Genomic DNA, 25,203 nt, shown 5'->3' with positions numbered 1-25,203 from the left:
AGGTAGCCGTCGGCCTGAGACCTTCCAGCCCCATTCAAATAGCAATCAGTCAAAACTGGCAATTCAATTCTTGATACGACTATACGATATGCATTACCGTGCCGCAGATAGCGCCATGCCGTTTGCCGATGGGCGTTGGCTTCCTGTTTATACATAGAATACCAGGGTTGTGTTCAGTATAGGCGATACTCATGATGCTTCCCCGAGAAGCTAAGGTTGTGTCACCGCGCAGTTTGGAATCTGTCTGAGAATTGTACTGATGTCTTTTTGAATGTTCCGAGGGTATACGAGGCCTGTCCAAGGTGGTACCCCATACCTCGTTAGGTCGTGAATGCATGTGGGAGTGTATTCTTTCATACTTCAGAGATTCATAACTGTAGAATATCCTGCTACTCTGTACTCCATCGGACTGTAAAGAGCCTCGTCTGTGAGACTTGCATGTAACTCACTATATATTTGTACATCCATGATTCTGCTGACTAATAGCGGGTTTTTTTTTTTCACGATGAGCTTCAATTCTGACTTAAGTATTTGGGGGCACTTGCATAGGTGTAATTAATAAGATGAACGCCCGTCTGACTATCTACCGGTATCTCCACCCGTGGGAATAAGATGAAAGGTGTGACATCCAAGTTCAGCCCTGGGAACACGGCTGTGTACAGACGGACTAACCCTTGACGCCCAGCAATCTTACAAAGAGTGACATCTGCTTCGGTTACTGTTGACAAGCAGCTTGTCTCGTCAATTGGCCGTGGGGTGCTGGTGTTTGCCGCTGTCGGGCCAGATGATACCCAGAAAGATGCAGATACCCTTGCGGCCAAGCTGTTGAAGCTGAAGATGTGGCCCGATGAAACTGGGGCAAATGTACCTACCCTTCTCCATGCACCATATTCTCGATGCAGCAACTGCAGCTGGTTATAGGAGTTGGCCGCGGAAGTGCTAATATAGCCTATTCTTCTTTTTTGTCGTTTCTAGTGGAAGAGGAATGTGCAAGACATCAAGGGAGAGGTCCTCTGCGGTACGTGGGAGCGACATCGACACAAACAAACTCCCTCTTCTTCTTCCTTTTTTTTGCACTTTTCTCGTCTATGCTTCCCAAGCTGATCCATGTACTTTGTCCCGTACAGTATCACAGTTCACGCTGCTTGCTACGCTGAAAAAGGGCAACAAGCCGGACTTCCACAAAGCAGCTGACCCGACGACAGCACGAGAATTATATGAGTACTTTTACTCAAGGGTACAGAGTCTGTACGCCGCAGACCGGGTCAAGGACGGAGTCTTCCAGGCCATGATGGAAGTAGGGTTGGTCAACGACGGACCGGTATGTGTACTTCTCCCTTTGTCTCCGTCCTTTTGCACATACATGGCTATATCACTAGTGCTAAGGGGGGGTCCAGGTCACTCTAGAGATCGACACCAATCCCGCAAAGAAAGAGGAGAGTGCCAGTGCCAGTACCAGTGCCAGTTAGACGTATCTTAGACATCTTCTATCTGTTGTTGTAGTATCATAGACTATGGACTTTGCATGCTGAAGTCTTCCCAAAGAGGAACCAAAAGGGCTTAGGGCTTCTACGCGGGGATGTTTGCACTGTTTGTCTCCTTCCCTGCGGGACAAAAAAAGGCGTAGAAGGTTCTTGAACCTCCTTTTGGCTCCAGCAAGACAACTTCTTCTCTTTCTTCTCTTCTTCACTTCATTCACTTTCGCTCACCTTGCCCACGCGATAGCTATAAAGATACCTCTTCGCTAGAACAAGACAGTTGTTTGCCGTTTTACTTCTTCTCACGACCAGTACAGTGCAATTGTGCTTATTCTAACCAGCCATGGCCGAAACTTCAGGTACCAACAGGTTGTTTATCATTAGCCTTCAGAGCCTATTGTGCTAACAGATACTGGCCTCTAGGAGTCCGCCCGCGCGTGTTCTTTGATATTGAGATAGGTGGAAGACCAGAAGGGAGGGTCGTCTTTGAGCTGGTAAGCTTCACAGGCCCTCACCCAAGCTTGGGTTTCGCAGCTATAGAAAATGGAACTAACTCACTGGGGTGCTCTTCTAGTACAACGATGGTTAGCCTCTATATTCCTCTCTTTGGAGATATAGAAGTGTGAAGCTAACGTGAGATAGTCGTTCCCAAGACCGCAGAGAACTTCCGTGCCCTCTGCACCGGCGAGAAGGGAGAGGGCAAGTCTGGAAAGCCGTTGAGCTATAAGGGTGTGTTTGTTCAGTTATCTATCTAGCAGCTCCCCCCCTTGAAGCCACGTCTTAACTCGGTTCTTTTACAGGTTCCATCTTCCACCGAGTCATTAAGCAGTTTATGATCCAAGGAGGTGACTTCACCGAGTTTAACGGCACTGGTGGAGAGTCAATCTACGGCGAGAAGTTCAATGATGAAAACTTCAACCTCAAGCACGACCGCCCATTCCTGCTCTCTATGGCCAACTCCGGACCAGGAACCAATGGGAGCCAGTTTTTCGTCACCACCGTTCCCACTCCCCATCTCGACGGCAAGCACGTTGTCTTTGGCGAGGTGATCAACGGCAAGGGTATCGTCCGCAAGGTGGAAGCGCTTCCCACCAGCTCCGATGACAAGCCACACGCAGAGGTCAAGGTTGTTGCCTGCGGTGAAATCAAGGGCGAAGAATACGAAACTGCTACGCAGCGCCCTGTCGACCCGACTGGCGACAAGTATGAAGATTACCCAGAAGACAACAACGAAGAGCTCACAGGACCAGAATATTTCAAGATTGCCTCTGAATTGAAGGAGTTTGGCAACACCGCTTTCAAGGCCGGTGACGCACAATTAGGCCTAGAGAAATACCAAAAGGGCTTGCGCTACCTCAATGAATATCCCGAGCCTGCCGAAAATGACCCACCAGAGCTTGCTGCTCAGATGCTGACCCTCCGATTCGCTCTCCACTCCAACTCCGCCCTCCTAGCAAACAAACTGAAACGCTTTAACGACGGCAAAACCTGGGCTGGATACGCTCTCGACCAGGCCAGTTATGCCAAAGCCAAGGATGCAGACCGGGCAAAGGCCCACTACCGACGAGCCATTGCTCTCGCTGGATTGAAGGAGGAGGATGAAGCTCTCAAAGATCTGGAAGCTGCTGCCAAGCTTGCCCCCAACGACGCTGGAATCACTGCTGAGATCACCCGTGTGAAGAAGAGTATCGCTGAGCAGGACCGCAAGGCCAAGGCTGCCGCAAAGAAATTTTTCTCTTGAACTCTCCTTACCTCTTTTTAAAGGCACACACATTGATGCATTGCATACAAGACACAAAATGCAGCCAAACATGTAAGCAAATTAATGATTTTCACACCCTCTTTTTTGTTAGAAAAGAACAAGGCGTGTAATTTAATTACATTTCTCACTTTTCACTTCTTGCTGGTCGTTTTTCTTTTTTTACCTCGAGAGGATTGGAGTGGAAACTGGAGCTGGAGCCCGTGGCGTTGACCTTTTTATCCATCTCATTTTACCATAGCTCGACAGATACGCGCTGAAGCATACTTCTTTAAGCCTTGAGGGTTTTATACCCAGTTGATACCGAATGGTATGCTTTGAATGACAAGCAAAGAACACCCTATACTGAACTTTGATAACGTTTGCAAGATAGAGGAGAATAACTCAATGATTTGAAAATAACAAAATAAAGAGCCTGGCAACGGCCACATATCCACTAAGTGCTAATCAACCCTTGTGAGAACTGGTGAATGCGCAGTCCCCGAGATCTTTCTTCCCAGGTACAGCCTCAGGTCAAATATCAAAGTCGAATAAACCCATGGGCGGCCCCATAGCCGTGCATGTATTCAGAATATCCACCAATCTAGCAATACGCCCCTGAACTGGCGCGCAACTAAGGAGATCTCGTCGTCGCCTTGGGAGAAATCTAGGCCCCCTTAACGTGGACAGGGGGACATTCCTCTTTACGCCCCAGAACTCAGGCAGAAATCCTCCGTTCTCTGCTGCAAAGGTGCCCGTGGAGCCCCCGTGGCTTGTCCTGGATCTCACCCACCAGAACGTCCGCGGGCACTGCCGTTTCCACGTCGAATGGCTGGCTCAGGTAATGAATATGTACCAGGTTGACGTCATGAATATCGTCTGCGCCGTCACTGTCCTTGATCTGGCCGCCAGTCCCGCCGAGGCATTCAATATTTCCGGTTTCGCCGTTTGTGATGCCTCCACAGACGGGAACTTGATGCAGGTACCAGCCTGTCTATGGATGAAATGTTGAGTATATAGAGGCCAGGAGAGACGCCTGTTCCGCCACCGGTACCCCGTCCCAGCCTGCCAGTCAATCACATATGCTTGTATAGCTGCTTACATGGACTCCTGGCCGTTCCGATACTGGTTCTTTGCGATCAACCCATATCACGATACGGATCTCACCGACGCCCAGTCTTCTTAGAGAACCTATCTATAATCTAGCCTGTCTGCTCTTCAAACAAGCCTCTATACATACCACGTTCTCCGTTGAAATATATTGACAAGCTTCCCCTCAAGAGGAACATAACAGGGCACGGCGGAACAGCAAAAGGATGCCTGTCAGACTAACGAACACAACAATATAGGCGTATACTGGATGGATGACGATAGCTCTTAAACTCCATCGACTCTCGGCGGTCTATCCGTATATATACATAGGTATATGAGAGTGTCGGACATGGCCGATCGGTCGAATGGCGCCTAACCTTGGAAGCTATTAGTTATGGGCAGGGGTTTGGTTAGCTAGTTAGCGCGCCCGTCAACCGCCAGCCCAAAACGTCAACTAATCGAGCCTTGTTTTGATGTCGAGATTCAACAACCAACAATCAACACGATGACTCGCAGCTCCTTCATCGCTCATGCTGTTACTGCTTGCAAATAAGTGTCTAGATACTTATGGAGGCGGTTATAGGAATATTCAAATATAAAAGTGAATTGTATTTTTTATGCTAGGTATGTCTTCCAACCCGAGAATCAAGCCGGTTACTATCTATATGTATAGAAGTGGGAACCAGCAGCTGAGCCTCTTTACTTGGATTTGCCTTCTGGAGGGTCATATGCAAAGTCCCTGGGCTTACTGAAGTCCTCTTCACCCAGCTCTTTCAAATACCCCTCCTTCATCAAGTCCTCGGCGCTCTTTTGGGTGTGAATCTGTGAACCGAGACCAGGTTGGCCAAACCATGGTGCTATCGGACCCAGACTTGCCTGAAGCGGCTTCTGGACCAGGTACACATGATAGTTGTCCGGGTATTTGCCTGATGCTCCCGGAGCAAGGTTGGCCGGTGGCAGCGAGCGCTCGAGGTATGGTGCGCCCAACGGAGCAAAGAACTTGCCAGTTGGGTTGCCGAACCGGTCTAGCTTTTGCCCTGGTCTCAGAGTTACCGCAGACTGTATCGGTTTGCCGCTGGCATCGAGGAGGAACCCGTCGGCAGTTGGGTACTTGAACCACGCCTTTGGATCCGTGGTGCCAACCCATTTCAGGAGGTACTCATCCGCACAATGGTCGCCAAACCTGGAGTATGTCGCGAGTTCAGCCGATATCGGGAATCGTTTTGGTAGTTCAAGAGGCCCAAGTCGTTTGTCTCCGCACACATAGTCTTTGTATTGGGGATCGAATGGTACATTCTTGCAGGGGTTGGGATAGCATCTTTGGGGGAAGAGATCAGGCTATACGGTTTCCATGTAAGTGTGTAAACATTTAATTGAGGTGCGCAAGGGACCATCGAGTTATATCATACCTCCTGCCTGGCCGATATACCCTGGCTCGTTGGAACAGATACCGCAGAGCCTACGTCCAAGAGGCCGAGAGAGACGGCGTAGTAAAATACGCTTGAGAGCTTCATTTTTGATTTCTGCTTCAGGAGACTAGATCCGGTTGAAACGCGACTCTATGCATGCAGAACAATTGGAATGGCAGTGATCAGAAGGGTCAAGGACGCTCCTTATATAGATCGATATCCCAACGCCAGCACCAGGAATCATTTCGGGCGTCCGGTACAACTTCAGAGAGAGGAGCTCAAAGTTCAGAACTCCTAAAGATACATGCTCCCTTTGCATTTCATGGTGAGTCCCAGTTCCTCCAGTTGCCCGGATCCAAAATGCGGACCCGTTGGGACTTCAATTTGGTACTACAGAACACTTCACACATAAGTGCCACCTAGAGAACTCCCGTATGTAAATGAAAGCTATGTGAACTATCATATTGCATTGCTCTTTACTTAGTATTAGAATATTAAAATTAAGTTAGTTCGTTTATTGGAATGAGACATCCGATCTCCACTGAGCTCCATCTATACTCCGTAGATAATGCTGGCTAGCTAGATAAAAACTCCCTCATTTGCGGGAATCAGGAACTGAAGTTTAGTTAAGGTTGATGTGCTAGTTGTATGACACCCAAATATAAACAAATTAAATGGTCGGCCTGTCCCCAAAATCTTGCATTTATATACATGCATAAACGCCTATAGGGTAAGGTCCACCATATATAGGTAGCGCCATCACCACCCAGATATCCGGGCACCTTAGGAGCTTTCCAGGGTATCTTTGAGCCATTTAGCAATCGGGCACGCCGTTGGGTCAATATCAAGACCCAGTATATCGACCCTTTCCATACCTCGGAGGGAACAGAGTCCACATATCCCAAGATCAGTTTTGAAATTTTTAAGGGGCAAGTAGTTTAATATATCGCTATCAAACCAGAGTCGTAATATTCTCAATTTTGTGAACTCCTTTAGAAGCTTAACACATCTTGACGCATGGATCAACGGCAACCGACCCAGTAGTTCCTCTTCTCCTGAGTCTGAAGGGCTTTGGGTAGAGAAATCTGCTCTGCTTTCCCAAGCAAATTCCAGGGATCTGACATTTTCCCGTCCAATCGATCCAATCGCCATGCCAAATCTTAGAAAATCATCTATATCGTCCAAGTGGAATAACGTATTTTGGTAGGCCAGAGGGAGGGCCTCAGTGCGTATTTGCTTGTTCACTGCGAGTATTGCTAGACTGTTGCTCAGAGGAAAATAGAAGCCACTAGGGTCACCTAATCCTGTAAGAAAGGTGGAGGTATCAAACTCATTATCCGCATCATGCTTTTGCCATTTACCATAGGGAAGAGAAAAGTCATAAATTATATCACGGAGCTCTTGTGGTAGTATGGGCGTCAGGCTTTTCCCGGCATTGTTTGACGCGGTATTTCGAAACTGTAGTCACTTTAGTTAACTATTTAATCCTCATAACTATATGACACCACATGGCTACATGCCCTTGTGGTAGCCAGAACCTTTAAGGCTTCACTCTCGGTCAACACGAGGGCCAAGTCAAAGCCAAAGCCATATTGAATATAAGCTGTGAAGCTGTATAGGCCTAGTATCCCTTTACGCTCAATATGGATCACGTCTTGGCCATGCTCGATCGCCTATAAATAAATTAGTCATTACATAGTAGTTATGCGGCCTGTGGATAAATCTAACATACCTTGGTAAAAGACGGTGGGAAATTATTTTTTCTCGACAGCCCTTTGTGATCCAGTATTTCATTCCTTTTCTGATAGTCATCGAGTTCTTTTCTGGTCCTCTCATAGACAGTCTCTGGCACCGGAGTGAGGTCCGAATAGAACCACTGTTGCCTCTCATCGGGGCCATCAAGGACTGCCACCTTGTACCCGAGCATCCTTTCCATCGTGCCGAGTGATAAGGCCTCCCTTTGCTTCGCCATATTGAATAAATACGATAGATATTATTTATACGAGCTTCGTGCCTGAAAGCCCACCGTAGATTGGAATCTTGCATGAGAAGTAGTTTATTAACTAGTTACACGTCTTGGCGCTTTTCATCTACTGTGTAACTATATACTCCGTATGGCTAAGTATTTAGCTCTATACTACAAGTAACATGATATTACAACCCATAAAACGAAACTAAAGCAGTCTCTCTATTGCCAAATTTCCGCTGTACATCGCAAGTTGCCTTGCTGTTAGGTTTTGGCCTTTGATTCCAGGCAGGAAGGTTTCCTGCTCTAAGACCCACGCCCGTATATAAGCACTGAACGGCCGCTGCAGGAGAATAGCGTCTGAAAGAGGACTTAGACCTTGTAATGTAGTTGCAATACCATAAGGAAGACGCGCTGTTGTTAGTAGTTTGTTTCAAACGATATCCCATTTTATAGGTTGGTGCTTATCCCTCAATTACTTAACTTGCTCTTCCGTAGTTGAGTCACCAACACAGCTTAGATTATTCTTCCAAGTAAGTGGAAAAAGGGAAGGTTGGAACAAAAGTCCACTATCTCCTTTTTTAGAGGTAAAATATACCTCATGTTGGCCTTTTAGTCTGATACGAGATTGGTTAAGGAGGCCGTCAGGAAGATCGTTGGGACTCTTATAGAAAACTCGCTGTGGGAGGGCAGCAAGTTCTTTCTTGTCTTTCCGGAGGCAAACATTAAGGATCCATAGTACAGGGTCCGCCTCTAGCAATTGGTGGAGGAGCCCATACTGGCGGTTTTGCGGGCTTGCTTCACTGCCGTTGTGGTGGAAGGTGAACATTTTGGCTTCAAGAGCCGCAAGCTGATAAAGTGATTTGCCTTGGTATACTGAGTCATTCCATTAATTGAATATATGGTTGATGCTAATATGGCCAGTAGCAAGGGCTTCTTTGACCTTTTCCTGGCTGGCACGGCCCATGCGGCGAAAAATGTCGTTTAGGATACTGGCAATTTCGCTCTTAGAGAGATCAATAGCCACAACGTTGACCCGATCTCGAACACTAGATTCATCTTCAATAGGACTAATGTCTGGATCTGTATCAGCCTCCTGGCCCTCATTATTCGATTCTATCCTTTTGGAGCCCATGCTTTTCTCTTCATTCTGAATGCCGTGTCCAATTTCGTTGAAACAAAGATTCGTACTTGCCCCCTGATCCTCTTTGTTTTCAGTATTTACTTGAGCCTTGAGTAAACCCCAAGTGTTAAAGTAGACTCCTAGCGAATGAAGCTTGTCGTTTGTAATTGGCTGTAGAGCCGGAGTCTGCTTTGATAAACAGCAATGAAAGAAAGAGAGGCGTGAACAAATGGGCTGGTAGAGAAGGCATAAGATACGAGACGCTATTGATGGAAGGAAGAATTATAAACCCTTTCCTGCAGTTTCGTATTTGATGTCATCATCCGTGTCGTATGGAAGACTTTTGCCCGTAACTATTATTATTTAATAGAAATAAAATATCAAGAGGATGTATGAGGTATACCTATTGACCCATTTTCCCGTATCCTTGCAACAATTTCTTCATGAGAACTATTTTTTTATTTCCTTGAGAGTCTCTTGAACCCAGAGAAGCCGCTCGTTCTTACTTTCTGACTCAGTCTTGGAGGCGGATGGTGCAGATATGCTCTGGGAGGAGGGGCTGGAAGTGTTATAAGAGGCTCCGACTTGAAGGTGTAGACGCATCTGTAGAACTGGCTGAGGTATGAGAATCTCCCGATGATACGCTGGAATAGTCTGCTGGAATCCTTGCATCGGCAGCCTTTGGACCTGATCCTACTAACTCGGACATTCTGGGTATCTTCGCCGTTTTGTGGGGGGGTTGAGACATGGTGATCTTAGTTGCTGAAAAAATCGACTGACAGAAGAGTCCAACATATCGGGAGAAAATATACAAACGGAAGCTCTATGAAGAGTAGGGACTGAAAGATAACAGATAGTGCTGGAGCTGAAAAGCAGATATGTCTTGTTGATGACGTTAATGACATTGATAATGGTACAGTCTCTGGGAGCTTGGAGTGACGCAACATATAGTGGCGTCAAAATCTATCACGTGACTAGTTTATATAAGCAATCCTCGTTCGCTACCCAAAGGCGCGGTGCAGGTGGCTGAAGAGTCGACATAACGGCTATACTACGGCGATTTATCTATATAGAGAAATATGCCAGCTCCAGCGCAGGTAAACATCAGCACAGGATGGATAGTTAACTGACAGTAGATGTTGCGTGAATAGCCACTTAGCTATCCTTTCAATGGGCTGTAAACTTTTGTCCACAAGGGTCCTAAACTTATCTAATTTGGAATTGTCATGGTGTATTCTGTCAAGTAACTTATTTCTCTCTCGGATCCCCTTGAGTATGTCATCTATGCTCGTGGCTTCTGCCAGAGATGCAAGCCTGACTTTAGTAATGGCTTCGTAGTCATTTATCGCGACTTTCCATATTTCAGCAATGTCGGTGGCGGGAGCGGGTAGTGTGACTGTCGCCATTGCAGCGCGGCGGGATCATGACAGCGACATCTTCTATGGAGGGTAGATATCCTGACGACCGTATATCGGTATATATATTGGCCACAGCAAAATACCAGAGCCATAGCCAGGATAAAGAATGTTGTGCAAAAGCTAGCGGCTATGCAGGGGTAAGCATAATGTCAGTCGGGTTTGGAACATTTCATCTTTACTGGAGGGTTAGTCAAGTCAGGGCATCGTAAACAAACTGTCTCGTAGCGCTCACTATGTAGCATCGGTTTCATTCACCAATATGGAGAATTGGCTGATAGAACCTTCAGTTTTTGCCATCCTTTTCGATGCGTTCAAGGTGTATATCGGTCCACAGCTTCGGCGCAATATGTGATTTTCGCCGTTCGCCCAGAGGGCTCCATGGTGTCCGCATCTCTTGATTATTGAAGTGGCAGCTTAAATTCCTTCGAAACGGTGACACTTCTCGACGCATTGATATGATCCAGGCTGTAGGATCAGTTTGTTTGTAGGATATCACCCTCGTTCTCCATAATGGCTTCGGTGGTGCGGAAATAAGTGTGTATTTTCGTGGACAACAACTAATGCCTCTTTCCGTGTCTATATGCAGGACATGAGGCAAATGCATGCAGGCCTAGGATTCTTCAACACACCTCCTATCAGACAAATACTTTACAGCCCTGTAGGTAGCGTATACATATCTATGTCGCGCCATGTTATTTTAACGGCCACCGTGGCGCAGTTTGTTTAACATTATGTGTAGAGTAAATATGTAACTGCCAGCATCGCCCTGTTTAACGCCAGGTGTAGTACATGTCTAGAAGTTGTCCATATCAGGTATATCTCGGGCCATTGTTTCGTTCACAGTAAGATAAGCTTAGGCCTGTCATGGGTGACCAGGGACCTAGTTATGCGCCCCTTTTACTCTGGGTTTCCCTCCAGCTGGCTCGATTCCCCTATGGGCAAACGAAACAAAACAGGCGATATCTCATATCTTGTTCTGAATGTTTCTCCGTTTCATAAAATGAGTATTGGGTCCAAAGGAGGCGTGCAGAAGGGTAGAGCACGGAACTGCCGGGCGATAGATTAGAGTATAAGGTGTTATCCATCGATGCAGCAGTGAGACATTGGGCTCGCGTGCAGCATATCGCCCCAGCTGGGGTCAAGGTCCAACTGCGGTAGTGGGTAGGGGGCGATCCAGGACGGTTGATAGTCTATGTAAGGGGTATAATCCCAAGCTTAAGGGTAGAAAAACGGGCTCTGATGCTTTAGTATCGGTTCAACTTGAAGCAGTGCGTATACTTGGACTTTGGTGGTTTGTCTTGTTGTCTTCCTTTTCACGAAGAAACGTTATCGACTTCATCTTGACTTCACCACTTCGACTGCATCTCTTGCTGCGCCTCTGACAGGGCCTCCAACATCGCTACCATGTAGTTGAGAAACAGCTGGATGACCCGGCTATTTTTGAGAAGCAGTTTCGCCAATGGAAGCTCGAGCCAAGCGTTTAGCGCTGTTGGATCTGTTTAATATCCCTGCCTATATCATGCGAATGATTCTCCGCGGTTAGAAAGTGGCATCTCTGTAGTTAAGCAAGAGTGGCTGGGAGAAAGGGACTTTACAGACCCAGCGTCAAACAACCTTGAATGATAGGAGGCTTATATGGAGGTAACCTGGGAAATGTCATATTTTCCCTTTTTAATTAGAGCAACTGGCCCTCTTGTAGCTACGCTGTTGTTTGCTTCATTCTACTATTGTTGATTTTTGTTTCCTTTGATAATATATTCCTAGTGGGAATAACCACAATAACTATCCTTTCCTAAGGGATTGAGGAGGAGAAAAGAAACAGAATTGATATCAGTTCGACATGGCTCCTCAACGTGGCGGCGGAGGTCATCGGTCCAGCGGCTCGTCGTGTGGCCCAAATGCTTTCAGTTCAATGCAAGAAATTATATTGCTGACGTTCATGGTGCTTTTTTTCGTCTCCAGCCTGGGCCTAAGTTACTTATATCCAGTTCGCCGAAAAACAGCCCGTCTCAGAGGTCACGCGAGAGATGGAGCACTGTGGACAGTGTTAGGGGTATCTCTTGTGCTTGAGTCGATGTAAGCTTGTACCTATCCGATAGATGCTGCTTGTGTCTCTATGGCAGTTCAGCTTGTTTTATTCTTTTCTTACGTCGATACTAACACTCTTTACAGAGTTCTGATATTGGATATCGCTAGCTTCGTTGGCAGTGAATGCGCGCAGGATTTTCAGTTCACCTTCATTTATCTCGCTGTAACCAGCAGCTGCCTTGGCCTGATCATCAGTCTCCTCCTGCTCGGCGCGATGTTGCTTCCGATCACTCGTCTGATGCATGAGTGCGCTGGTGGAATCATGCCCCGTGCTAAGTCAATCTGCCATAAAGTATTCGTCGGCCTCATGGGAGTCAACGTGATTGCCTGTATTGCCTTATTGATCTGGTTTATTACCGACATTGGCAATGCTTATTATACGCAGTTTGCTGGTGGCTTTTACGGGAATTATGCGGGGCTCTTCATCATCATAGATGGTGGTCTTGGAGTCATCGGATCCTCCGTGGGTATTTTGGCCTTCATTATTGCGATAAGAGGTGCGCCGCAACTTCGCAGGAGTGGTGTATGTAGCTCTCTCCGCCCTATCCGCCCTTCTTGGGCTTTTTCTTTTGGGTAACCGTCTTCTAGAAATTCCGGGCCCTCGCCTATCTCTTCTCGCTAGCACTGTTTGCAAAGTACGTGACTAGTCTCGTATTGATTTGGGTCCCCAGCGGCATCGAAGGATACATCCTTAACCATATCTTTCTGCTTGGGGCAATGACAGCAGTGCTGTACTTTGTGCCCAACGCAGCGTTGGCGTATACCAACAACACCGAACCCCCTCAGTACGAATCAGGAGCCGCCCCCCCTCGGTACGATGCCCGGTACAACCCAGTGCGCACGTTTCCCCAGGACGAGGTACACTGGCCCCGGGAAAATAGGGCCATAACGGAAACGTACGACGTGCCACCGATACCGCACGCAGGTAAACCGCAAGAGCTGCCAGGAGGGTATGCCGAAGCCCATCGACCACCATCGTCCCCTGGGCCGTACAGCCATCCCGCAGAACTTCCACATCAACCTTACCATCCCTCATGAGTATCGGTCCGACCTATCCGTGGCGGCGACGTTTATATAACTGTACAACATATATAAATAAGAACATGACTTAATAATCAATAACCGTAACCAGTGCAACAAGGAGTGTGAGCCAGCGGATTACTAGACGCCAACTGCGGGTCTCCAGAGGCGAGCAGTCCTCTTTTCTACACTCATTATCCCCAGCTCGGACGAATATAGAGAAGAAACTGACGGTCACGTGAGCTACGGGAACTTGCAGGGTTCATAAGACGAGCCTCTTCGCTTTTCGCCCTTCGTCTTCTCGCAAAAAGCACAAACTCCTCTCTGTTCGATCTTGACGGCCAGCCTTGTGATTGATGATGGTGATGGTGTCGTCAGCGGACGCTCACTAAGCAAGGCCACTGAAGATTCATTCGCCTTGATATCTTATGATAACGCAGTACGCGCTAGGTTATATATATAATAAGCAACGATATCCCTGGCCCAGGAGAGAGAAGAGGGACGGATTCCGGTCCAATCGTTACTGAACGTGCCTTTTGCGACTTTTCTTTTCTTTTTCCTCCGTTCTTTTTATCCAACTTACGCAGTTGGCGCTCGATAAGTCCGGTACCTGCTTGTTGCGCACCAGATGTATGGGGGCGCCGGGTACCGGAGCAGACGACGGCATACATATACATACGCTATAGTAGTATATATGCCTCCCTTGCGCGTGGACTCCATACGTTACAGGCGGAAGCATTACACCATGTCATATATACAGGATGTGGCTGATGAGGCCGCTCCCTGCATTGCCTGCTCGCCTCGTCTAGTTTTGGTTCCGCGTGGAGCGTTATTACCCCCGTTTAACGCCAGAAACGTCCAACCTGTCGGTTAGCTGGTCAATCTGTCCGTTATACGGAGGTTCAGGAATCACTTTCTGGCCGCCTGCTCCTTCATATATGTGGAGTTGGCTGCTGCATGGTGAGGCTCTGCTCTGACCAGAAACTGCTCCCCGACAACACGCTGGACAGTCTTTTACTTTCTGCTTCGTGGAGGACTGGCTGATCGACTGACTTCACCCTGTCATCTTATTACGTGCATAGACGTTGGCGGGACCTTGCCTTGTGGCTCTCGTTTCGTGACGAAAGAGCACACTCTTCAACGCTGATATTACCCGTTCCATCTTGAATAACTGGTTATAGTCTGATCAGCTCTATAATCTTTTCGCACGTAACCGATACATATGATCGCCCTCTGAATGGAGTGCGGATCCTTCCCCAGTCAACGGCCGCTATACTCACTTATATACAGACGTTATATACCCACATCCGCTGCATATACCGCCTCTTATCACAGCCATCATGAGCTTCGGGTGGTCAGCCGGGGATATCTACCAGCTAATCGTTGTCTGCCACACCTTGATATCTAACTGCAACCTTGGTCCGACCTCTGCGCTCCAGATAGTACATGGCCTTCGAGTGGAGATTCAAGAACTCGAGCGCCTGCTTCAACAGCTTCAGAACCTCGTTCAAGATGGCGGCGAAACTTCCTGCATTGACCTGCGCGGTATCGAGGACACGTTACGAGACTGTCGCACTCACATACAGAAATACAACTACCTGCAGCAGGCCTATGATAGCCATCACAAAAACAGCGCAGACCTGGCGACAGCAGAGAGACGGCCGTCCATTACTTCAAGTGGTGGAGGGCGTGCGAGGGAATTGTTAATTTCTAGATCCAGAAATGCGGCCAAGGTGGGCGGGGAGCTGGTCAGGCATGCCACTTGGGGCCACGGGCAGATCTCTGCTCTCCAGGACCGGGTTGCGCGTCATAAACAGTCTCTGACACTCTATCTCACAGTCCTTGAACGGTGTGTTCCAACGCATACACTACTATCGAGATTACATACTAACATTCTATTAAAACAGGGAACGAAGCATCCGCATGGGGAACAGGTTACAGAGTGTGGAACGCATGGTCCACGAACTTCATGCCGAAACCATGCCTCTAACTCGTTCATACCCTTTACAGCGTGTGGGCTCTATTCCTAACTCAACGCTTAATACGTCCAGCGTCAGTCTTGCCGACGGCCCTGCCGCAGATAACGACCGGTATCACGTAATGCTGGACGCTGTGGACCGCCAGCGTCAATATGCCATGCTTCAACGTAGCATGGCTGAGAGCGGCGATGATCAGGAATGGGAGGCGATCTGTGATCAGTTGGATCAATTCCATGAGAGAGTATTGTATGTGATTGAACGGAAGACGAATTCGAGTGCTCAGCACGGAAATGGGAGCGAGTATCGATCCGGGAGTGATAATGACATAGCGCTGAACAGGGCTCTGTTGAACAAGTTGAAAGGTTCGCACAGATCTCCTCCTTCCCCTGAGCACCCATCATACCGCCGCAAACGTCACGCAGCATACGAAACCCCTTTAGCATTAATCCGGGATGAAACGGAGACAGAAACCGAGCGCGAAACTGTTCAGACATCCATACCTGTTAATGGTGGAGAGGAGACAGAAGAGTGTCCGGAAGGTCCAATTCGTCGCACCCTATCGACTGCCACCTTACCCTCCTACGCACCCTCGGTGTTTTCTAATTTCACATTGACAAGCACTGCTGCGACTGATGACACTGTCGTTACCGCCACACATGTGGAAGCGCTCGGCGGCCATAAGCCCACGTACCCAACCTTTGCCTCACAACCACTTTCCTCCAGCCCGTCCACAGTTCATTCACTTTTTATTCCACTGTCAACGAGCCCTGGGTCCATTAATTCATACCCTACTCCTATTAGCCCGAGATTTACAGAGAAAAAAAATGGGCCACATGGCCGTGATTCCGTATCCAGCTACGCCAGCACAACACCCAGCGTGGCTAGTGCTGAAAATGGAAATGTCCCTTCGCGTAGGAGGAGTTACAGCAACGGGCGTGGTTTCGCCTCTCCCCCATCACCGGGAAACGTGCCGAGAAGGAACACAGATGATTCAGGGCATCACTCGAGCTGTGGCTGGAAGACAATCCCGCTTAATGGGCGGGTAAGGATGTAAGTTTCTCCCATCAATCAACACTCACCGGGGTATTTAGATGCTCAGTTGGGGATATAAATATGGGACGTACTTGTACTAACGGGTATACAGCTCATGGCAAGGCCATCCAACACCAGTCAGATGTGTTCTTGCTGCCGGCTACAAGAATGACGGGAGGATGTGCGCCATTCGCGCGATAGATCCTGGCGATACCACTGAAAAGTTACCTACTCTCAGACGTGAGCCTAGCCGCTACTCTCTACTACCGGGTGTATATTTCTAACACTTCAGCAGTATCCTCTGTAGATAAGAGGACCATACCACATATCGAACCGCCGGGTAACCGTGACAAAGACCTTGAAGCAGGAGTAATCTATTTCATCAAGGCGCCCAAAACAAAATATGGTGAACATCCACAATACTACGTCGAGGATCCAGACGGTAAGCCGCTATTTTCTTTTATTGGCTGGGAATTGTCGTTTTGGCCGGAACGGGTGCACTGACGTCTGTGACGTAGACCTCATCCACCTCCAAAGTTTGATATTCGGGAAACGGCTACTTCTCTCGTTGCTGGTCCAAAAGGTATCTAGCGTGAACGGAAAGGAGTCAGATCGCCAGTATCTACGAATCTGGGAAGACGCAGATGGTGACGGAGATGGTGGAGACATATCTATGATGTATTTTGCCTCTGCAAGGGAGCGACCCCGATATATTGAGATTCACCGTAAGTTTTATGGCTGTCATGCTCCCCTACCCGCCGACTGATTAACAATAATGATACAGGAAGCAACGTTGACCCAAATCCCAAGAAGAGCCATAAAAACACGGTCCTCGACCTGCAGCTCTTGCAGTCGGCTCAAAATCTACGGATAGCCTTCTTGTCTCCGTCAGGTTCGTTAGCGCTCTGTATCCTTTATTGCCTGCATAATACAATCCCTGCGACTCGCCTCCTTTTGTTTCCTCCTTTCTCGATTTTCTCCTTTCCGTGTTGCCCGCTATCGTACGTACGTTTGGACTGACCGTTGCTTAGACCTGCAGCTATTTACCGAAACGCTTTTTAAACACGAGCGACCCCCTGCTTTGCAAATCCCCCGTGTGCCTTCGCTGTTCGCTGATGGGTCAACTTCTCTACCCTGGGCTTGTCCCTAGCTTGTACCCTAGCAAGCCTAAAGTTTGTCTCAGCCACTCCGAAACCTCCCCAAACTCCCAAGCCCTAGGCCAGCGAGCTTCCGTTTACATCGTACATACATAGTACGGAGTATCTCCCCTCGCCATCCTTCACGACTGGCACCGTCAGTCCTCCTGCTCGCATGGCCTTTGTTGCTTCTCCCATGTGCATCAGATGGAGCCTCATCATCGCTTAACTGGGCGTTCACTCTCGCTTATCTATTTTAAGTCTTGTCCATTCCCGGTCATATGAACCTCTATATTACCATTTAATACATGTCGTTATTCCCAAGGCTCCATAACCTATTCACCATCCATTTATATATATACATATGTCCGCTTACTTCACAGCCCTGATCAATATTTTTATGCTTGTCAGAATCTTGGCCGGGCGTTAACATCGCGATGCCCTGTCCCTTTGTCTGCCTGACTGATGACTCCTCACCTGCTTGAATTTATATCCAGCCTTCCTTTCTGCCTGCGCCTCCCTAGGGTCGCCTTGACATTGTCCAAACCCCGGCATCCTTTAAGCCTCATGGCATATACATAATACGGAAAAACAGCTCAAGAGTTGGCCATTGCTCTTCATAACCCTTCTGGGAAAGCAAGTACAGCAAAATAGCGCCCACTAGGGACATTTGATCTTCTATATCGAAAACCACCTGTCTTGGGGCAAAACTGCAGAAGTTTTCACCATGAAGATGCCGGTTTCGTTCAAGGTTAAGAACCGCACGGTTAACTTTGATTATATTCCGGTACGTTGCTCTCTGCATCAGCAATTGTTGTCGGTGCTAACCAAGGAAACCAAAAAGGACCTTGACTTACGCCGTCGTCGTGTATTCGACGAGCTTGATGCTACCCATTTTCAGAGTCTGGTGGTATTTGTTGCCGGGATCGGTTTCTTCACTGATGGATATGATGTAAGTTACCATGCGTTCTCCAGCCTTCAGTACAAATGTTAATAACCGACTAGATCTTCGCTGTCGGGATGATTATTCCCATGCTAGCCCATGTTTACTGGCAGGGCACCATGCCCACACATATCGAAACTGGCATGAGGGTGGCCACTCTCGTTGGCACAATTATCGGACAGTTCATTTTCGGTGTACTCGCCGATCTCTACGGGCGACGGAAAATGTACGGCTTCGAGCTTCTAGTTGTTACCATTTCGACTATCGGTGTTGCCATGGCAGCTGACGGTGCATCCGGCTCTATGAGTATCGTTGCATGGTTAATCGTCTGGCGCTTCATCATGGGCGTCGGTATCGGTGGTGACTACCCGCTTTCCGCTGTCATTACTTCTGAATTTGCTCCAACCCGTTCCCGCGGTCGGATGATCTCAACGGTCTTTTATATGCAGCCCTGCGGGTATCTCGCTGCGACCCTCGTGGCGTTGATAGCTATTGTGGCGCACCGTGGCAGCATCCCACACACTATCCCTACACGGATTGAAGATATTGTATCCTGTATGGATGATGAAAGCTGTCGACGAGCGATGGATAGTGTGTGGCGGTGGGTTATTGGTATTGGTGCGGTTCCATCAGCAATTGCCATTTTTTTCAGGTTCAGTATTCCGGAATCCCCTCGGTACACAATGGAGGTGCTGAACCGACCTGATGAAGCTCTCGAGGATGTTAATGAGATGGGCTGGCAGCGGGTTCCCCAAAAGACAATTACCCCTGGTGATGTTGAGATGCAACTCCCACCTCCATTACAGCAACAAGGCCAACCCCAAACACAGTCTTTACCAGAGAGCCCTCACGTACAAAGAGAAAAGCCACCAAGTGTTTCTCATAGACCCGTCTCGGCCGCTACACAAGAAAATCACCTTGTCTCCAATGAATGGAGCCATTTTAATCCTCACAAAAGCACTTCACGGGCAACGGACGCGGCCTCGCAGCACTCACCTCGTCGTGTCTCACGCACACACACCGTTTCGAGTGCGAATTCTATCTCAGGCTCATCTTTATCTTCTTCCACAAACGATGGTGATGCCGCTGATAGCACGCTGATAGATGATGATTTCGCTCCTCCTACGAAGGAGGCTAGCCAGTGGACTCATTTTCGCACTGGCTTCTACCAGCATTTCATTACCAACGGTCACTGGCCGACTCTCCTCGGCACCGCCCTGGCCTGGGCTTGCTTTGACTTTGCCTTCTATGCTCTAGGGCCTAATTCATACAAAGTTGTTGGGAAGATCTTCAACGAAAAGACTCTCTGCTTTCCTAGCATAGCCAAACAAGGGGGCAAGATGCCGCATCCTTGTAACATTCCAAACCGCAGCTTGTACGAAGATGCCATTCAGAACACATGGCACTCGCTTATTATCGTCTCCATAGGCTCTCTAACTGGTGGCCTGGGTATGATTAAGATTATAAAACGCAGCTCCCCCCGCACCATTCAACTCTACGGCTTCATCGTGCTGGCTGTGATCTTTATCACCATTGGAATCTGCTTCCAAGTTGTTAATAGGTCTATCTCTGTACCCCTAATTGCATTCCTCTACGTCCTATCGCAAGTTTTCTTTGAGATAGGCCCCAACGTTACAACTTTCATGATTCCCGCAGAGTTATTCCCGACCCGCTTCCGTTGCACTGCCCACGGTATCTCTGCGATGTCTGGGAAAATTGCATCTGTCCTGGTGCAGGTATTCGTGGCTTATGCACCTATCGGCCCCTATAAACCATCCGATAACAACCCCTCTGATATCAATTCCACAGACACAAAATCTGAATGGCTGGGCTACGTGGTTATCATTTTTGCGGCGTTTATGGTACTGGGAGCTGCAGTTACAAAGTGGCTTATTCCCGAGGCAAGACAAGAGGACGGCCGCGCACGGCCACTGGAAGAGTTGCAATATCTTGCTAAGATACGGCGCCCAGCAAAGACAGAGGCTCCGGTTCCCGAGGATCCTGGGGTCAACCCTGCTACCGACTGTGGAATCAATGGTGTGGTTCCGGGTGAAGATAGCGGTAATATGAATGTGCATGGTCCCCGGGTAAATGGGCAGGCGAATGATAATGTATAATAAAAATGGATTGGAGTTAGGGAATATTGCGGAATTTTATTTGATGAGATTAGGCTGCTGACGCTACTCGGGCTATTTCTCCCCATTTGTTGTGCCTGTATATTCTGGGCTTCTACCGTGTCTTTAGCTCCAGATAGGATAGTAAGTGTCTCATAGATAACATAATTTTTATTTTCATAGCACAATTTGGTATGGTGATTACCAGGCCCAACCCAACACCCAGTACCCATCTAGCTATATTATCCCTAAACCAATATCATGAGCGAGCATCGTAATGAGAATGAAGAAGGGAAGAAGAATATATATACAAGGGGGCATAAAGCAGAAGAGTCTGAAAGAAAGAAGAATTCATAAGGCCAAGAGCATGTCTCTAGTTTCTATGAAAGCAGCAAAGTTAGCATTTGGACACAAATTCAGCCGAAATAAAGACCGTGAACAAGAACTCACATAAAGGTAATCATCATTTCTCCCTTTACTTTTGCCTTCAAAACAGCCGCAAGTTCAAGATCAAGGTCAACTTGAATTTTCATTTGTTTTGGCTTCTGTTCCTTGGAGTTTGACGATTCGGACATGGGTATTTCGGTATTACTATTGGCCGCATTAACAGTGTGCCTCTCGCTATCAACGTCGTTTGTCTCGTCATTTAGAGATTGGTGATGGGTTCCGCTGGGTTCGGACAGCGACGGCCCATTAATGCCGCCGGTGGATGTTTTATGTTGTGTGTCCATGCCAGTGACTCCATCATCTTCCATAAAATTAGGTGCACTAATAGTTTCGGAGTTTACTTGAGCATTTGGCTTGTCTGCCTTGGCTTTCCTCTTTGCATTCTTCTTCGGTCCCTTTGGTTGCGGGGCAACTGTTTCCTTGGTTGGTGTTCCATCTTCCCCTATTTTTGCTCCATTTGCACCCATGGGGGTGCCGACGTTACCAGACTTCAAATTCAATGGATCACCTTCCAGATATTCCGCCTCCAGCTCAGCTGTCACTTTCGGCTTTGCAGCTTTCTTTTTTGTCCTTGTCTTTTTAGCTTTCGTGTCCTCCGCTGGAGTAATCCTATTATTCTCAATCCTCCAGATATTCTGTGTCACACTTTCGTCCCACCCGCCAGCAATAAAGTCATCATCTAGACTTGCTGATGATGGCCACCGGTCTTGTATTAGGGGGGGATGAGATGCGACTTTGGATTTCTTCCCATTCTTTGATTTGACCTTTTGTTCGGTAGCGAAGGGCGCTTGGGTTTCGACGTTTGGTTGGGTGGTGTCGGCAATTTCGCCAGCTCTAGGGCTTTCGTTCTCTTTGTCGACATTGGTTTCATCCTTCTCGGTTGGTACGGACGTTGAAACGCCGCCGTTATCGTTCATATCGCCATCGGCGGCGGCTTGTGCCTGTTTCCTGGATGCCTTTTTGTCTTTCCAGTAGCCGATGCGATTCTTCTTCTTCTTATTCGTCGGTGATGCTGGCTGATGGCCCTGATCTTGGTGCGAACTCCAGTCGTTCTCCAGTTGCGTCTTCATTTCCTGCTGGTTGGTCTTGACTCCACCGTTGGTATCGAAGTTCGATGATTCATGCGTATCGTCCATGGTATCGACGGTCATGGTTTCCGCCACTTCTCTTCAAGGCTGCCTGTCCGTAGTTTGTATATCTAGCGCGCACACTCTTTCTCTCTCTCTTGTTTCGATGCTGTCGACTTCTTCGTCCGACATGAAATTTTTTTCCTTCTGTTTACTTTTTTTCCGATCCAAGTTTTCAAAATTGATGACATAAGCACGGGTAAAGTGGATACAGTGGGTCTTTCCCCGTTTAAGCCTAAACTTAGGGCTTAAGACTAATCGAGAAAGAGATCGTCATCGATAGAAGGAGAAGATGAAGATGAAGAAGATGATGAAGAAGAGGAAGAAGAAACAGTGGAAGAAGTACGAGAAGAACAATGGCAAGGGCAAGGATACTCGCACGAGCACAAGCAGCAGGGCAAGAAGCAGGTGGAGCAGTAACAACGGAAATAAGGAGAATGGGACGAGGAGGAATAATCAGAGGAATCAGAGGTATTGATGGAACAGGAGCAAGAGGAGCCAGAGCAGGAACAAGAAGAATAAGACGAGACATCAGAAAAAGAAGAGGCATCAGAAAAGGAGAGATCATAAGAACTGGTGATAGATGGCACGAGAGACGTTGTAGAAGACGGCGACGGAGAGGATGAAAACAAGGAAGAGGAAGAGGAAGAAGAGGATAAAGAAGGGGGAGGAGGGGGAGGAATAGGAAAGGGGGGACGGTGAAGAAGGTCTAATGATAATAGTGATAAACGGCCAGAGTAAATAGATGACGGGGGAAGTGTATGATGGATGACGGTGGAAAGCGAAGAGATGGTAGATGATGATGAGTGTGAGCAATGTAACGGAGGCGACCGAGGGGGGGAAGATGGGGAAGATGGGGAAGATGGGGAAGATGGGGAAGATGAAGATGAAGACGAAGAAGACAATGCTGGTCGATATGATTGGGATGACTGAGAGGACTGAGATGATCGAGATGATCGGGGTGATCGGGGTAGTTGAGGGGGTGTATCTGGGACGTCTGGCGAATCTGAGATATCTGGTATAAATGGTATAGATGGTGCAGATGGCACGGACGGCACGGGTGGTATAGGTGGTATAGATGGTACAGACGGCACAGACGGTACTGACATAGATGAGGGGATGACGCCGGAAGGAGTGGAAGAAATGGAAGACAAGCTGGAAGAGGAACTGGAAGAGGAGCGCAGAATACGCTCCAGACAGATCTTTATTACGTAGATCATCGTGACCAACGATAAACAGTTCTTGACGGCCTCCATCTCCTAGAAAAGGCTAGCGGCATCTCCTTTTATGCTCCGCACCAATAGAACACCACGGATGGACAGATATCTCAAAATGCAAGAGAAATGCAAAGAAAGGAAAAGTTGGATTCCGACGAGGCCATGGAACCAGGGGGGTCATCTTTATAAATAGGGGGAAGGGTCAATGACATCATGGCATCATCAGCCGTGATATTTGGTTCAGGTTGAGCGGTTCCGCCGTTCCATGGGGGGAGGGAAGACTAAAAATTATCCAAACCGTCTGCCGGTAGGGCTTATCTCCCCTTCAGGGGGTTCTCTTCCCTTCACGAGCTCTGATGGTGGGAAAGTCGAGTGAGTCTAGAGGTAGTTTGAGGAAGAGATGCTTGTTTGTCCATGTTATTTGGCCTTCAGCGAAGCCTTCCGAGTAGGCTGGCGGAGGCGGAGGATCAGTTATCTTGGTCACTAGGTATGCTGTCGACGCCTCCGCGATTCCATAGAGTAAGACACCAAGTATGGGTATGCGAAGTATGATGTAGAAACCAACCGCGAATCCAAAGAGCACGCCCTCCCTGTCGAGAAACCAGCGGCGTTTCTGATCAGGAGTGAACTTCACCCGGCTGAAATAGGGCTCAAGCTATGTGTAACCGTTAACACAGGATACAGAAAGCAAACACCCAAAATTTAAGTCGAAAGCGACAAGCTCACCAGTTCTCTCATCAAGCTGCGAGAGGAAAAATAGCTCTGCAAAAAGACTAGCAAATACTTCTTTGGCAGCAGCAGTCCGGTTCCAAAGACCACAGCTGCTGGTCCAAGACCGACGGCCTTGTTGAAGGTATAGAAAGTGGCGCACGGAAGGACGAAGCGGCCGACCAACGGTAGGTGCGAGAGGACGTAGACTGCTATGGCCATGCCCGTCCTCTTCCCATACCGTATCGCGAAGGCCTTGAAGGGTGTAAAGCGGGACTTTTTACCGGGAGAGCGGCCGCCCTTGGAGTACATCCTCAGGTTGTCATAGTACATTGGCCGTAGAGTCGTCGGGTCGTCTTCCTTGTGCTTTTGCGTATAGGTCTTGTCAACCCAGCGGAGAGACTCCATGAACCTGTCCAAACATAAGTCTCTCCACCTTTTCTTTTTACTGATACCAGAAAAGAAAAATCGAGGGTGCATACATGTTGTCCAGTGTCGGAGTGATATATCTCATCAGGGCCATGAGAAAGAAGGGAATTTGCAGGACATAATTGGAGACGAAGTCCAGCGTCCCGACCGCTTTATCATCCCATATGGCACCCTCGAGGTCCACAGCCCAAGAGAGAATCCATATCACCAGCTTGACCGCAGCGATCTAGTCCCTTGTTAACTTGGCAGCCAGAGCAAATATACATGTAGAGACGGCCTACCGGGATGGCAACGACGAGATGGATGGCTATGCCGGTGCACACAGCGAGAGCAGCCTGTCTGTAGTGCTCTGACTTGAAGAGCTCCGGGTTCTGCAACGCTCTGTATGCTGAATACTTCATCAGCCAGTCTGGTCGAGGTCATCCTACGAGGACGACGACTTACCACCGACGAGAGTGAGCTGCGCACCCCGAAGGATGGCATTGGGCTCGAACTTGGGCATCTCTCTAGACACTGCACTCCTCTATACTCTGTATACTCCGTGCGTGCTTCTGTGTTCCGCTGATCGAGCTGTGTGTGGTTGTTGTTGGTGTTCTTCCTCTCACGCTGTGGCTTAAAAAAAGGCGTTTCTAACGTCACTACGTCGATGTGGATGTTTTTTCCACCCAACCGCCTCACAGAAGAACGAACGACGGCTAACTGCTATGCGCGCGATGTAAGAGCGTGTACTTTTATTCTC

General features: G+C 48.2%; 11 protein-coding genes across 11 annotated transcripts; 5 read left to right on the top strand and 6 right to left on the bottom strand.

Moving 5' to 3' along the window:
* Positions 1-612: 612 nt before the first annotated feature.
* On the top strand, positions 613-1,469 carry MCYG_08317 (D-tyrosyl-tRNA(Tyr) deacylase; the record flags this gene model as incomplete). Its single annotated transcript, XM_002843188.1, has 5 exons — positions 613-619; positions 686-864; positions 976-1,018; positions 1,128-1,321; positions 1,398-1,469. 5 exons carry the CDS (start codon positions 613-615, stop codon positions 1,467-1,469), a joined length of 495 nt encoding a protein of 164 aa, XP_002843234.1.
* Positions 1,470-1,821: 352 nt separating this feature from the next.
* MCYG_08316 (peptidyl-prolyl cis-trans isomerase D) lies at positions 1,822-3,219 on the top strand (the record flags this gene model as incomplete). The annotated part of the gene is made up of 3 exons (XM_002843187.1): positions 1,822-1,837; positions 2,121-2,207; positions 2,279-3,219. The coding sequence occupies 3 exons, from the start codon at positions 1,822-1,824 to the stop codon at positions 3,217-3,219; spliced, it is 1,044 nt and encodes a 347-aa protein (XP_002843233.1).
* A 180-nt stretch (positions 3,220-3,399) lies between these two features.
* On the bottom strand, positions 3,400-4,505 carry MCYG_08315 (uncharacterized protein; the record flags this gene model as incomplete). Its single annotated transcript, XM_002843186.1, has 7 exons — positions 3,400-3,514; positions 3,568-3,673; positions 3,712-3,744; positions 3,774-3,918; positions 3,941-4,210; positions 4,319-4,407; positions 4,457-4,505. 7 exons carry the CDS (start codon positions 4,503-4,505, stop codon positions 3,400-3,402), a joined length of 807 nt encoding a protein of 268 aa, XP_002843232.1.
* Positions 4,506-5,007: 502 nt separating this feature from the next.
* On the bottom strand, positions 5,008-5,822 carry MCYG_08314 (conserved hypothetical protein; the record flags this gene model as incomplete). The annotated part of the gene is made up of 2 exons (XM_002843185.1): positions 5,008-5,646; positions 5,718-5,822. The coding sequence occupies 2 exons, from the start codon at positions 5,820-5,822 to the stop codon at positions 5,008-5,010; spliced, it is 744 nt and encodes a 247-aa protein (XP_002843231.1).
* A 678-nt stretch (positions 5,823-6,500) lies between these two features.
* Positions 6,501-7,689, bottom strand: MCYG_08313 (uncharacterized protein; the record flags this gene model as incomplete). The annotated part of the gene is made up of 3 exons (XM_002843184.1): positions 6,501-7,175; positions 7,256-7,390; positions 7,450-7,689. 3 exons carry the CDS (start codon positions 7,687-7,689, stop codon positions 6,501-6,503), a joined length of 1,050 nt encoding a protein of 349 aa, XP_002843230.1.
* An 883-nt stretch (positions 7,690-8,572) lies between these two features.
* MCYG_08312 (uncharacterized protein) lies at positions 8,573-9,478 on the bottom strand (the record flags this gene model as incomplete). Its single annotated transcript, XM_002843183.1, has 2 exons — positions 8,573-8,946; positions 9,313-9,478. The coding sequence occupies 2 exons, from the start codon at positions 9,476-9,478 to the stop codon at positions 8,573-8,575; spliced, it is 540 nt and encodes a 179-aa protein (XP_002843229.1).
* A 2,586-nt stretch (positions 9,479-12,064) lies between these two features.
* On the top strand, positions 12,065-13,350 carry MCYG_08311 (uncharacterized protein; the record flags this gene model as incomplete). Its single annotated transcript, XM_002843182.1, has 3 exons — positions 12,065-12,300; positions 12,397-12,835; positions 12,901-13,350. 3 exons carry the CDS (start codon positions 12,065-12,067, stop codon positions 13,348-13,350), a joined length of 1,125 nt encoding a protein of 374 aa, XP_002843228.1.
* A 1,322-nt stretch (positions 13,351-14,672) lies between these two features.
* Positions 14,673-17,493, top strand: MCYG_08310 (uncharacterized protein; the record flags this gene model as incomplete). Its single annotated transcript, XM_002843181.1, has 7 exons — positions 14,673-15,181; positions 15,240-16,361; positions 16,456-16,583; positions 16,639-16,785; positions 16,862-17,068; positions 17,128-17,235; positions 17,375-17,493. 7 exons carry the CDS (start codon positions 14,673-14,675, stop codon positions 17,491-17,493), a joined length of 2,340 nt encoding a protein of 779 aa, XP_002843227.1.
* Positions 17,494-18,206: 713 nt separating this feature from the next.
* On the top strand, positions 18,207-20,475 carry MCYG_08309 (phosphate transport protein; the record flags this gene model as incomplete). Its single annotated transcript, XM_002843180.1, has 3 exons — positions 18,207-18,266; positions 18,485-20,361; positions 20,394-20,475. The coding sequence occupies 3 exons, from the start codon at positions 18,207-18,209 to the stop codon at positions 20,473-20,475; spliced, it is 2,019 nt and encodes a 672-aa protein (XP_002843226.1).
* A 507-nt stretch (positions 20,476-20,982) lies between these two features.
* MCYG_08308 (uncharacterized protein) lies at positions 20,983-22,134 on the bottom strand (the record flags this gene model as incomplete). Its single annotated transcript, XM_002843179.1, has 1 exon — positions 20,983-22,134. The coding sequence occupies one exon, from the start codon at positions 22,132-22,134 to the stop codon at positions 20,983-20,985; it is 1,152 nt and encodes a 383-aa protein (XP_002843225.1).
* A 1,518-nt stretch (positions 22,135-23,652) lies between these two features.
* MCYG_08307 (transmembrane protein UsgS) lies at positions 23,653-24,966 on the bottom strand (the record flags this gene model as incomplete). The annotated part of the gene is made up of 5 exons (XM_002843178.1): positions 23,653-23,982; positions 24,054-24,447; positions 24,491-24,690; positions 24,746-24,873; positions 24,909-24,966. 5 exons carry the CDS (start codon positions 24,964-24,966, stop codon positions 23,653-23,655), a joined length of 1,110 nt encoding a protein of 369 aa, XP_002843224.1.
* Positions 24,967-25,203: the final 237 nt, after the last annotated feature.

This window comes from Microsporum canis, genomic scaffold (genome assembly GCF_000151145.1).
Source record: "Microsporum canis CBS 113480 supercont1.8 genomic scaffold, whole genome shotgun sequence".
In the NCBI taxonomy this organism is placed as follows: domain Eukaryota; kingdom Fungi; phylum Ascomycota; class Eurotiomycetes; order Onygenales; family Arthrodermataceae; genus Microsporum; species Microsporum canis.
This window is presented reverse-complemented; position numbering and strand designations above follow the sequence as displayed.